Source organism: Hemiscyllium ocellatum, chromosome 7 (genome assembly GCF_020745735.1).
Source record: "Hemiscyllium ocellatum isolate sHemOce1 chromosome 7, sHemOce1.pat.X.cur, whole genome shotgun sequence".
Classification (NCBI taxonomy): Eukaryota; Metazoa; Chordata; class Chondrichthyes; order Orectolobiformes; family Hemiscylliidae; genus Hemiscyllium; species Hemiscyllium ocellatum.
The window spans coordinates 112,114,907-112,126,961 of NC_083407.1; the positions used below are offsets into that span (position 1 = coordinate 112,114,907).

A 12,055-nucleotide genomic window follows, 5' to 3' on the forward strand; every position below is an offset into this window, starting at 1 on the left:
CAATATACTGTGTAAAGAGACCAATTGACCAATTGCATGGGATGTGTAATAGATAGAGACAGAGCAAGGCCATGAGAAGAAAGCTTAACCATTATAGATTAAAAGGTGCAGCTTACAAAAAGAATTGATGTATGTATGGACATGAAATACCTGGGAATTTACAAAATTAGCCGAACTGAAAAATAACTTGTCATTTTTTAATTCACTGGTGGGTTGGGGGGGGTCGGGGGGGTCATTGGCTGGGCCAGCATTTTTTGTCCACCCGAGTTGACTTTGAAAAAATAATGGTGAGCTGCCTTCTTGAATCAATACAATCTATTTGCTGCAGGTCTGTTAGAGAGGAAATTCTAGGATTTTGACCCCTAGATAAAAAGGAATTTTTATGTTGCAAGATAAGATACATTTTTTAAATTGTGACCTGTCCATAGACATTTTTCCAGCTTGAAGAAGACTTTTCTGTGCAAGTTTGAAAGACTTGCGATTTTCACATAGAAACACAGCCAGATAGTGGATAAGAACAGGCAGATAAAGGGAAAGACTGTAAACAGAAGAAACCTGAAATACTTCCCTGATAGAAAAGTACTAAAAGGAAGCAGCCATGTTAGATCAGGCGGGCAGACGGAAGTCAACTAAATGAATAATGGCAGCTTCAAACAAAATGGAAAAGAAAAGACCTGTAAAAGGAGACACTCTTTTAAAAATAGATGAGTAAGGACTTCCATGCTTACTTGCTCCTTGTAAATTACTTTCTTTGCTGAAGTCTCCTTCCTCCTCTCCTGTATAGCTCAGTTATCTATGATGTCATGGACTTGGCTGTGATTTCACTCAACTGAGAAACCATTGCCCCTCACCAGTTTCCCAAGTGGGATACTAATTAGCAAGCACAATAGAGTCATGGGACTGCTGCACTAACTGACTAGTTTCCGCAGAGTGCTTGGTGGTCACCTATGCTCTCTCTGCCTCAACCCTTCTAATCTGTAGTGTGACCACCTCCTCGTGTTATTCAAGTGGCCCTCTGCCCCATGGATACACAACAGTGACTCCAGCTACTGGTCAAGTTCCGAAACCAAGAGCTCAAGCAAATACAACCAGTGGCATTTTCTATAGATACATTTGTGCGGGATACAGACTATGTCAATTACTTCACGCAGAACAGTGGATGTACACTTTGTTTAGCCCTTCTGATCTGCCATCCTGTAATTATATAAAATATTTGTTACCCTTAGATAAGTAAATTTACTGTGAAAAGCTAATCAGCATTTTTTCAGAAAAAGACAATAAAAAAAGACTAGACACTTAAACACAACCTAAATTCTTAACTTTCCCTTTACAGGTTGGAAATACTGATCAAACTTACTTCTCAATCAACTCACTTCCCTGTCCTCATGACATCACACTGCAGTTGGTCTTAGTTGCACATTGGCCTATTCAGCTGGGCCTTATATCTCCTCCCTCTCAACTCTTGCTCTGGAGACTTTATTTCTTGCAGCAAACATTAATTAAAATTCCTCTTCCCCTTTTGCCCTGAACTCTCTTGATCCAAATTGCAGTTCCTCACTGGGCCTCAGTTTCAATCTATCAGTGTGCTTTGAATAAGTCCTTCTGATATTGAGAACTCAGTTACCTGTTTTCTCAGCTTCCTGCTGAAGAAATTGGATTTGGTACTAGGCAACATGCCAGGCCAGGTGTCAGATCTCTCAGTGGGTGAGCATTTCGGTGACAGTGACCACAACTGCCTCATCTTTACCAAATGGAGATGTATAGCAGACGACAGCATGGGAAGGTATTCAACTGGGAGAGGGGAAACTATACTGATATTAGACAGGAGCTGTGGAGTTTAAATTGAGGACAATTGTTCTACGGGAAATGCACAACAGAAATGTGGAGGCTGTTTGAGGAGCACTTGTTGTGAGTGTTGGATAACTTTGTCCCACTGAGACAGGCAAGGAGTGGTAAGGTGAAGGAACCTTGGGTGACAAGAAAAGAGGAGCTTCTTGTCGAGAGGAAGAAGGAGGCTTACTTAAGGTTGAGGAAGCAAGGATCTGGCACAGCTTTAGAGGATTACAGGGTTGCTAGGAAAGAATTCAAAAATGAACTGTGGAGAGCTATGGGGGGCACAAAAAAGCCTTGGCAGGAACGATTACAGAAAACTCAAAGGTGTTCTACACTTATGCGAGGAATAAGAGAATGATCAGAAAGAGGGTAGGGTCAATCAGGGATAGAGGAGGGAACTTGTGCCTGGAGTCTGAAGAGGTAGGGGAATCCTAAAATGAGATTTTGCTTCAGTATTCACTGGAGAGAGGAACCTTGTTGATAGTGAGAACACCGTGGACCAGGGTAAAAAGCTTGAACAGATCGATATTAAGAAAGTGGGTGTGCTGGAAATTCTGGGAAGCAAGAAGTTAGATAAGTCCCCAGGGCCGGACCAAATATATCCAAGGTTACTACAGGAAGTGAGGAATGATACTGTTGCACCTCTGGTGATGATCATTGCATCCTCTCCACAGGTGTAGTACTGGCTGATTGGAGGGAGGCGAATATTGCTCCTCTGTTCATGAAAGGGAATTACAGACCAGGCAGCCTTACGTTTGTGGTAAGCAAAGTACTGGAAAGGATTCTGTAAGATAGGATTTTTGACTATTTGGAAAAACAATAGTTTGATTAAAGATAGTCAGCATGGTTTTGAGAGGGGCAGGTCATGCCTCAGAAGCCTGATTGAGTTCTTTGAGGATGTGATGAGATAAATTGATTAAAGTCAAGCAGTGGATGCGGTGTTTATGGATTTCAGTAAGGTATCTGATAACTTTTCCCACGGTAGGCTCATTCAAAAAGTTAGGAGGTATCGGATGCAGGGAAATTTGGCTGTCTGGATACAGAATTGGCTGGCCAAAAGAAGACAACAAGTGGTAGTGGATGGAAAGTATTTCACCTGGAGGTCGGTGACCAGTGGTGTCCCGCAGGGATCTGTTCTTGGGCCTCTGCTCTTTGTAGCTTTTACAAATGACTTGGATGAAGACGTGAATGGGTGGGTTAGTAAGATTGCTGATGACAGAGAAGTCGGTGATGTTGTAGATAGAGTTCAGCTACAACAAGACATTGACAGGATGCTGAGCTGGGCTGAGAAGTGGCAGATGGAGTTCAACCTGGATAAATGTGAAGTGATTCATTTTGGAAGGTTGAATTTGAATGCTGAATTCAGGGTTAAAGGCAGGATTCTTGGTAGTGTGGAAGAACAGCGGGATCTTGGGGTTCATGTACATAGCTTCCTCAAAGATGCCACACAAATCGATAGCCTGTTAAGAAGGTGTATGGCCTCTTGGCTTTCATTAACAGGGGGATTGAGTTTTAAGAGCCGCAAAGTCTTGCTGCAGCTCTATGAAACCCTGGTTAGACCACTCTTGGAATATTGTGTCCAGTTCTGGTCACCTCATTATAGGAAAGATGTAGATGCTTTAGAGAAGGTGCAGAGGAGATTTACCAGAATGCTGCCTGGATTGGAGGGCTTGTCTTCACACAGAGAGTAGTGGGTGCATGGAATGCACTGCCACCGGAGGTAGTATAGTCAGAGACATTAGGGACATTTAAGTGACTGCTGGACAAGCACATGGATGGCAGGAAATTGAGGGGTATGCATGTTAAGTTGATCATAGATTAAGATAAATGCTTGCACAACATCAAGGGCCGAAGGGCCTGTCCTGTGCTGTACTGTTCTATATTCTATGAAATCGATACTTAAATTTAGCAGGGAATTTCACGTCTTTGGCTTTTTAAAAATTTATATTGGGATGTGGGCGTCACTGGCTGGTCAATATTTATGGCCCATCCCTAGTTGCCCTTGAGAAGGTGGTGGTGTGAACTGCTTTTTTGAACCACTGCAGTCCATTTGCTGCGCCGTTAAGGGATGGAATTCCAAGATTTTGACTCAGCGACCATATATTTCCAAGTCAGGATGGTCATTGGCTTGGAAGGGAACTTGAAGATGGTGGTGTTCCCATGTATCTGCAGCCCCTGTCCCTCTCGATGGAAGTGGTCATGAGTTTGGAAGGTGCTGTCTGAGGACCTTTGCTGAATTTCTGCAGTGCATATTGTAGATAGTACGCCCTCTGTTACTAAGTGTTGATGGTAGAGAAATTTTATATTTACGGGTGTGGTGCTCATCAAGTGGGCTGTTTTTCCTGGATGGTGCCAAACTTCCTGAGTGTTGTTGGTGCTGCACCCATCCAGGTAAGGATGGACTATTCCAACACACTCCTGACTTGTGCCTTATATTGATAGACAGGCTTTGGGGGTGTGGTCAGAAGATGAGTTATTCGCTGCAGTATCCCTAACCTCTGACCTGCTGTTGGCACCACTGTGTTTACATGATGAGTCCAGTCGAGTTTTTGATCAATAGTAACCCCCTCCCAGGATGTTGATAGTGGGGAATTCAGTGATTGGAACACCATTGAATGCCATGGTGCAGTGGTTAGATGATCACTTATTGGAGATGGTCATTGCCTGGCATTTGTGTGGCACAAATGTAATATGAGATTCCATAGTTGGAGATCAAACAGGCATTTCTGTTGCAGTTAATGTGACTCTAGGATCCCTGGTGCCAGGGCCAAGGGTATCACAGAGCAGTTGCAAGGCATCCTTCTGTGGAAGGGAAATCAATCAGAAGTCATGGTGCATGTTGGTAGCAACAGCACTGGTGGGAAGAGAGATGCGGTCCCGAAGGCAGATTTCAGGGAGCTGGGAAGGTAAATGAAAAGCAAGACCTCAACAGTAGTAATCTCAGGATTACTACCAGTGCCATGCATATTCGCATAAGAACATGAGGATTCATTATTCGATTATGTGACTGGAGATGGAGCAGGAGGAAGGGCATTAGGTTTTGGAGGCATTGGAATCAGTTCTGAGGCAGTTGGGACCTGTACAAGTTGGACAGGTTACACCTTAAAGGAACTGGATCTGATATCCGCGCAGAGAGATTTGCTCGTGTTGTTGGGTGGGTTTAAACTAGCTTGTCATCGGCAAGGGAACCTGAGGGATATCCAAACAAATCAAACATTTTTAAATTTAATCTGCACACTTTGGGTTTCACACAGAAAGGCTATCAAACTCCCACGTCAATGGAAACAGCTGATGACTTATATGTCCAGCTATCTGCATAACACTTGCAGGTACAAAATGCATTCCCACAAAGGTGGCAAGTGGCATGGGGTGAGATTTTTGATTTTCAGGCAGTACTGTTGTGAGAAAAGTCTTGGCCCCAGTTTCTGCTCTTCATTACTTCACATTGTCATTACTATAATGTTTGCTGAGGTACAAGACACCATTTCTCAGGCCACCAACACTCACTAATTTGCTACATGAAGTGTTGTTGAGGTGGTGGAGACTCAAGCAGCTCAAGGCCAAGTCAATTCATCTTCACTTAATTCTGTCAATTCTCTTTAAAAACCTCCCATATAAAATATAACCTTATTCATTTGTAGTGTTCAGATGGAATACTAGTCAGGGATTGTTACTCCAGCACGTGTTGTCATTTTCAGAAGAAGAAGACAATGTGTATAAAGGTGTCTAGGAAGATTTGCGTTTGAGATGTGCTAGAAAGGGACCAAGAATTAAAAACATCAGTTAGATGGAGGAACTGCAGAAACTGAAGATGTTCTCTCTGGAGTACAGAAGGTTTAGGGAAGATTTATTAACATTGTTCAGTATTCATGATGAGTTATGGCAGAATTGTTAAAGATAAACTATTTCTGCTGGAGAGACAGTCAGTAACCACAGAGAACAGTTTTTAAGATAAATAACATGAAAAGGAAAAGGAGGAAAATGTTTTACGTGTATTTTAACAACGTGAAAAGCCAAGGAAACAAATTTCATTAAGAATTCCAGGACAAGGTGTGACAAATATTTGCAGAGAAATATTTGAAAGTTATGGATGAATGGTAGGATGTGGAACTAATAAGCGAGATCCTTTGCAGAGAGAATACAAACAGACATATGTGACACGGTGGTTCAGTGGTTAGCACTGCTGCCTCACAGTGCCAGAGATTCGGGTTCGATTCCAGTCTCGGGCAACTGTCTATGTGGAGTTTGCGTGTTCTCCCTGTGTCTGTGTGGGTTTCCTCCAATTTTCTCCCACAAATGTGCAGGTTAAGTAGGTTGTCCATGATGTACAGGATAGGTGGATTAGCCAATTAAAATACAGGGGTATGTCTAGATGGAATGTTCTTTGAAGGGTCAGTGTGGACTTGATGTGCCAAATAGCCTGTTTTCACACTGTAATGATTCTATGAATATTGGACAAAATGATCACCCTGTGTGCTGTGACCTGTAGATACTTTCAAATGTTACCAAACATTAGAAAAAATGGATCATGTTTTAATCCCTGGTTTTGTTCAGGAACATGAGCTATTCAGAACAAAGGCTCCATAGAGTTTATTCTCACCAATGTTGGTGTTTCCCACTAGAAGGGGAGCTTTGGGATACTGGCTTTTCAATTCAAGAAGTTCCTCCAGATTTGCTGGAATAATCCACATCATTCTCTCTCCACGGAACACAAGCATTCTCTTCTCCCGCCTCTCTTCCATTAGCTGCATCAAGGGCAGATATATTAATCATCAAGAGAGAGCTTAAGGAAAAAGAAATTCAATATTGAATACAGAGATCCAAACACTTACTGAAAGTCGCCCAACATTCCAAATGTAAATAAGCATAGATTAGCTATAGAGTAAAGCCCCTCTTCACTGTCCCATCAACCATTACTAGGACAGGTATGGTACATGTTAGATCCAGAAATAAAGCTTCTCAACACTGTCCCCATCAATCATTCTATGGAAAGAAACAACACGGACCTAGATACAGTGTAGATCTCCCTCTATACTAACCCAGTAATGTGTGGCATGGTTTTAGTTTGGTATCCAAATTACTAGGCAACCCAAGAACAATTGCCAAATAAGTCAGGTGTCCAATTTACCATTAACTCTGGTGGGAATATCAACTCCTGTGTTTCATCCAGTGGAAGTAGATCATCTGTTTTGAACAGCTGGCTACACATCTGAAACCAACAACAGGACAGATCAGAACAGAACATCTCTCTCCTTAACTTAGTTTTCTCCCCTGCCTATCTCTTCACTTACTCTTGACATTAGATTAGATTACTTTTAGATTAGATTAGATTAGATTAGATTACTTACAGTGTGGAAACAGGCCCTTCGGCCCAACAAGTCCGCCGAGGTGCAGCCCACCCATACCCCTACATTTACCCCTTACCTAACACTACAGGCAATTTAGCATGCGAGAATAATAATTGGGATGAGGATTGAGCTATGTGGAGAGAATGAAGACATTTTCTGGTAACTCTTCCAAAAAGTCAGTGCTAAACTTAGCACTTTATTTTTTTTGGACTTAACAGGGGAAGCTAAGGGTCAGTCTCTGACAGTTTGGCAGCTTAGGATATCCAAAGACTTTGTCCAGGCTAGTGCCTGAAGAGCACAGCACACTCCAGTTCTGTTGTAGAGTCTTAACACAGAGAAGGAAATAGTAGTAATGAGTGATATTCACTATGTGATAATATCAGAGAACAGCATTAAGGGCTGACTCCGATTGTGGGTGGGACCATCATGTCCAAAGAGTGGGAATAATTCTACCTGAATTCTAACTGGCTAACTGAGTTGAGCCAATATGCTTCATCCACTCTGGCCTAGAACTGAGGCCCAAGGCCCTCGTCAGTCATTTGCAGAACACTGAGACATGCAGGCCTCAAATGGGCCCTTGGCATGAACTGCCTCCATTTGCTCTAACATCAACAGATATTATGAACCTTCCCAAAATTAACTTAACAGCTTCTAACATCTTGATCACTGTCCTTTGATTCTGCCTTGATTCCATCTTGCTCAGACTTTCCTCGGTGACAGCTTTCCTCTGGACCTCTCCTCTGGCAGCAAGTTGATGCCTGGAAGGAAAGAGTTTGGAAAATAAGAGAGGAAATGATGAACATTGACAGGAGTGACTACAAGGTCTCTCTGCAGCCTTTACCTTTACAGCAGGACAGCTGCTATAGCCTTAAGACTGTCATTAATTACAAAAGATACCTTAAATAAGGTTTCCCAACAAAGGTGATAGGTCTGGATCCAGGTTGAAAATGAGGATAAGTTGTATAGCATGGACTTGTATTTCCTTGAGTGCAGGAGAACTGATTAAGAAGATCATTATAGGCAACAGAAATTGGGCTTGGTATTGTTGCAAAGTTGGTGTTTGTAAAATGGGAAAACCATTGTGTGGTCCCTTTAAAACATGTGGGGGTTTTTTCTGCGCTTAGATTTAAAAATGGATGTCTGAACAGCAGCTTTAACGTTTGCAGGTGCACAGACAGCACCCAAACTGAAACATTTTGTATCAAAAGGCCAACAGCAGTAAGACAACGGGTTTTAACTTTAGCCAATCAATTTAAACCAGGCACTTAGATACTAAAAACCTATTACATTTAAGTCTTATGGTTTTGACAACAGAGGATCAAACCTATTGTAGAAAATTGATGTCATCAAGAGTATAAAAGAAGGGAGCAGTTGGACAAAGCTCTAGAGCTAACTGCCAGCTCTTACAGAAAGCTAGAAATCACACAACACCAGGTTATAGTCCAACAGGTCTATTTGGAAGCACACTAGCTTTCGGAGCAACGCTCCTTCATCAGGTGATTGTGGAGGGCTCAATCCTAACACACAGAATTTGTAGCAAAAATTTACAGTGTGATGCAACTGAAATTATACATTGAAAAATTGATTGTCTGTTAAGCCTTTCATCTGTTAGAATACAGTGATAATTTCACTTCTTTCATGTGTAAATCACAAAACCTTTTTTTAAAAAAAGTTGCATTCTTGGGTTAGCTGTTAACAATAGTGATAGCTAGACAATATGTTGAAGGTGTTAGCCCCCTGTGTTCTCTGTCTATGCCATGATGTTTAGATTGATTCTAATCTAAAAAGTGAGATAACATAGTTTTACATAAATTCATGCAGTTTTTGAGCTCAGAGTTCTACATGAATGCATGCAGTTTTTGAGCAAAGTACAATGTAACCCTGCAAGTACAAATTCACCCCACAAAATATGTGTGCATATGGGTCTTTGTCTGTCTGTGTGTGTGTCTGTCTGTCTGTCTGGGTTGGGGGTTGTGAGTGTGAGAAAGTGTATGTGTATGTGTGTAGTGAGTGCAGAGTATCTTAAGTCTAATGTGTAATTTCGGTTACATTACACTATTAATGTTTGCTATAAATTCTGTGTGTTAGGATTGAGCCCTCCACTACCACCTGATGAAGGAGCATCGCTCCAAAAGCTAGTGTGCTTCCAAATAAACCAGATGCATTATAACCTGGTGTTGTGTAAGTTTTAACTTTGCACACCCCAGTCCAACACCGGCATCTCTAAATCATGACTATTACAGAAAGCACCATCTATTTTACCCTAGTACTGTAGCACACCATCTAAATTCCTGACAGAAGAATCTACAAAGAAAACTTTGCTGACAGAAGGATCTGCAGAGAAGACATAGAAAGTTCCAGAAGATACGTAACCTGGTGGTAATTTCAAGAGACTAAATTTTATTGTCTTGTCATGTGAGTGGAATTCATATTTATTGGAACAGCATACCATTCAAATCTTGCATGATTCAGGAATAGTCAATAATTAGAAGGGAATTGTTTTGTTAATTTGTTCATTGTTGGAGTTAGATAAATAAATTGTTACTTGTTGATTTTAAAGTGAGCGTCAGGAATTTATTTTATTTAACAGCTAGAAGTGGCTGAAAAATTTACACCACTTCTCTCACTCTACTTTAACAGATTCTAGAGCGTGGCGCTCCTCTTTGGGTGTTTCAGTTTTAGTTCTCAGAGGAGGGACAACCTTCACTTTATAATACAATGCTTTTTGGAAGATACAAATGATAAGTTGGAAATTGATATAGTGACCATATAGAAAATGGAGCTCAGAAATGTTAACTAAAATGGCCCCGGCATATTGGCTGTATTTCCCGGCATCCTAAGCGATAGGCTAAGCGAAACTAATTGCTAACGTAGCAATTTGTAAGAAGCCAGCCTAGTGGTAAACAATCCTCCCCACAGGTCCAAGGATGAGATAGTACATAGCACAAGATAAAAGGGCAACCATCAGAGGAATACTGGAGCCTCATTGTTTTAGAGCTGTACTAATGAATACATGTGTAGTTTAGAGCAATTTTTGATATCTGAATGTTACCTTGAAAAGCAGAGTAAGAATAATGAGGGCTATGTTAAGAGCTTAACCAGATGGCTGTTGGTATCTGTGTGTGTGTTAGATTTAGAGCACTTCTGATGTGTAAGCTTCCAATAAAGTATGCTTTGATTAATACACTGTGCGATAGCTTAATGATACGGGACTCTGTATTGCGTACAAAGTTATGTATAAATGTAACAACTTTCCCTATCAACGGTGAGAGAATCCACTCTTTAGTACCCGGCGTGGTCTAAGGTGGCTTTTCTCCCAAGCCTTGTTTGTATATTCGTATACTGACAGTCTTGAATAAAAACAGTGCTGTTGAAATGTGTTAATCAAGTGGTGGTTCTCTGTTCTTGGACAGGCGTTCAGAAGAAGCCCAGAAGCTCAAAGCTGAGCTTCCACATTTTGGTGGCAGCGGTGGGATCCCAACGGAAGGCGGCTCCTGGTGACGGTTGAACAGGACACGGTCTTGCTGTGGCAAGGTGGACACGGGCCCAACTAGGATGTGAGTATACCGTTTGGGACTCGCGACTAGTGTCTCCCCAAGTCGGGGGTGGACCTGGATCCAACTCACCGCAGCAGGACCTGCTACCGGACGGGATCCAGAATGAACCAGTGAACAGCTTTTTAAAGGGACCACCACAAAAGCGCTGGGAGTGCTATAGAAGGTAGGACAATTTTTTTTTAAACAAAGGGCGCTGGGAGCGCGAGGAGAAATAAGAATAGTTAGATACCTACGGGTTTAAAGTCCCTTGGGGTTAGAGTCCCCATAAAAGCACCACAGTACGTCTGTGTGAGAGGGTTTAAAGTCCCTTGAGCAGGATCTCATAAAAGCACCGCTCACAAGTAGTTGTTTAGATACGTACGGGTTTAAAGTCCCATGGGGTTAGAGTCCTCATAAAAGCACCACAGTACGTATGTGTGAGAGGGTTTAAAGTCCCTTGAGCAGGATCTCATAAAAGCAACACTCACAAAAGGTTAGGGAAAGTTTAGGGAACATTATGGGACAGTTCATGGATAAATGTGAGGATCCGGGATCATTAATTGTAACAGTCTGCGCAGAATATCCTGAGGATGCGCAGTCACTCAGGAAATTGTCAGGATGGCTAACAGAAAAATTGGGACCTGATGAATGGCCTGCAGGGGTACGTGGAAATTGGAGATTGTAAAAAGAGCTACGGAGTTAGTATGGAAAAAGGGAACGGGGGAAAGAAGGGTAAGAAAATTATGGCTAAACTAAGAGATGCATGCTTAAAAAAGAAAGAGGAAGCTAAACAACAACACGAGCAGAAGGTTTACAACAGTTGGTTACATAATGCTACAAAAAGGGGGCTAAGTGTCACTAAGGATGGGCTTCCTTTGACCCTCCATGAGCTCAAGGTTGCATGTGCAAATTTTGATGAAAATATTAACAAGAACAAACGGTTGGCCAACCAAGCGGTGGAGACGTCATTGTCAGACCTGAGGCTGGGTGCAGGATGGGAAGATAAGGGAATTAGTTCTAGGAATGTGGAATCCCCTCCCCAACCCCCTCCATTGGGTACAATACCCCAGGAGGAACATAGTGAAAGGAGTTTTACCCCAAGCACAGGTAAAAAAGGATATCGGCCTCCACCACAGTGTGAACCCGAACGGCAATTGCCCTACCCTTGGACAGAGGAGGCTGACGATGACAGTTCAGAGATAGAAGAACCCTCAGGTCACATGTTCCCTATGCGTACTGTTCCTAACCCTCAAGCGGGACGGGTAAGAGTCCCCGGCCAGCCGCGCGCTAACCCTCCTGTCGCTGCGATTCTTCACCCTCCTACCCTAGAAATTTTTA

The 12,055-nt window shown here is 42.3% G+C and overlaps 1 protein-coding gene across 1 annotated transcript in view; it reads right to left on the minus strand.

Moving 5' to 3' along the window:
• The window catches only part of LOC132817668 (aldehyde oxidase 1-like), a 131,736-nt gene that overhangs the window by 94,018 nt on the left and 25,663 nt on the right, over positions 1-12,055 (minus strand). Inside the window, 3 exon segments of the mRNA XM_060828167.1 lie at positions 6,434-6,578; positions 6,962-7,030; positions 7,665-7,693. Coding sequence (XP_060684150.1) covers positions 6,434-6,578; positions 6,962-7,030; positions 7,665-7,693 — 243 coding nt within the window.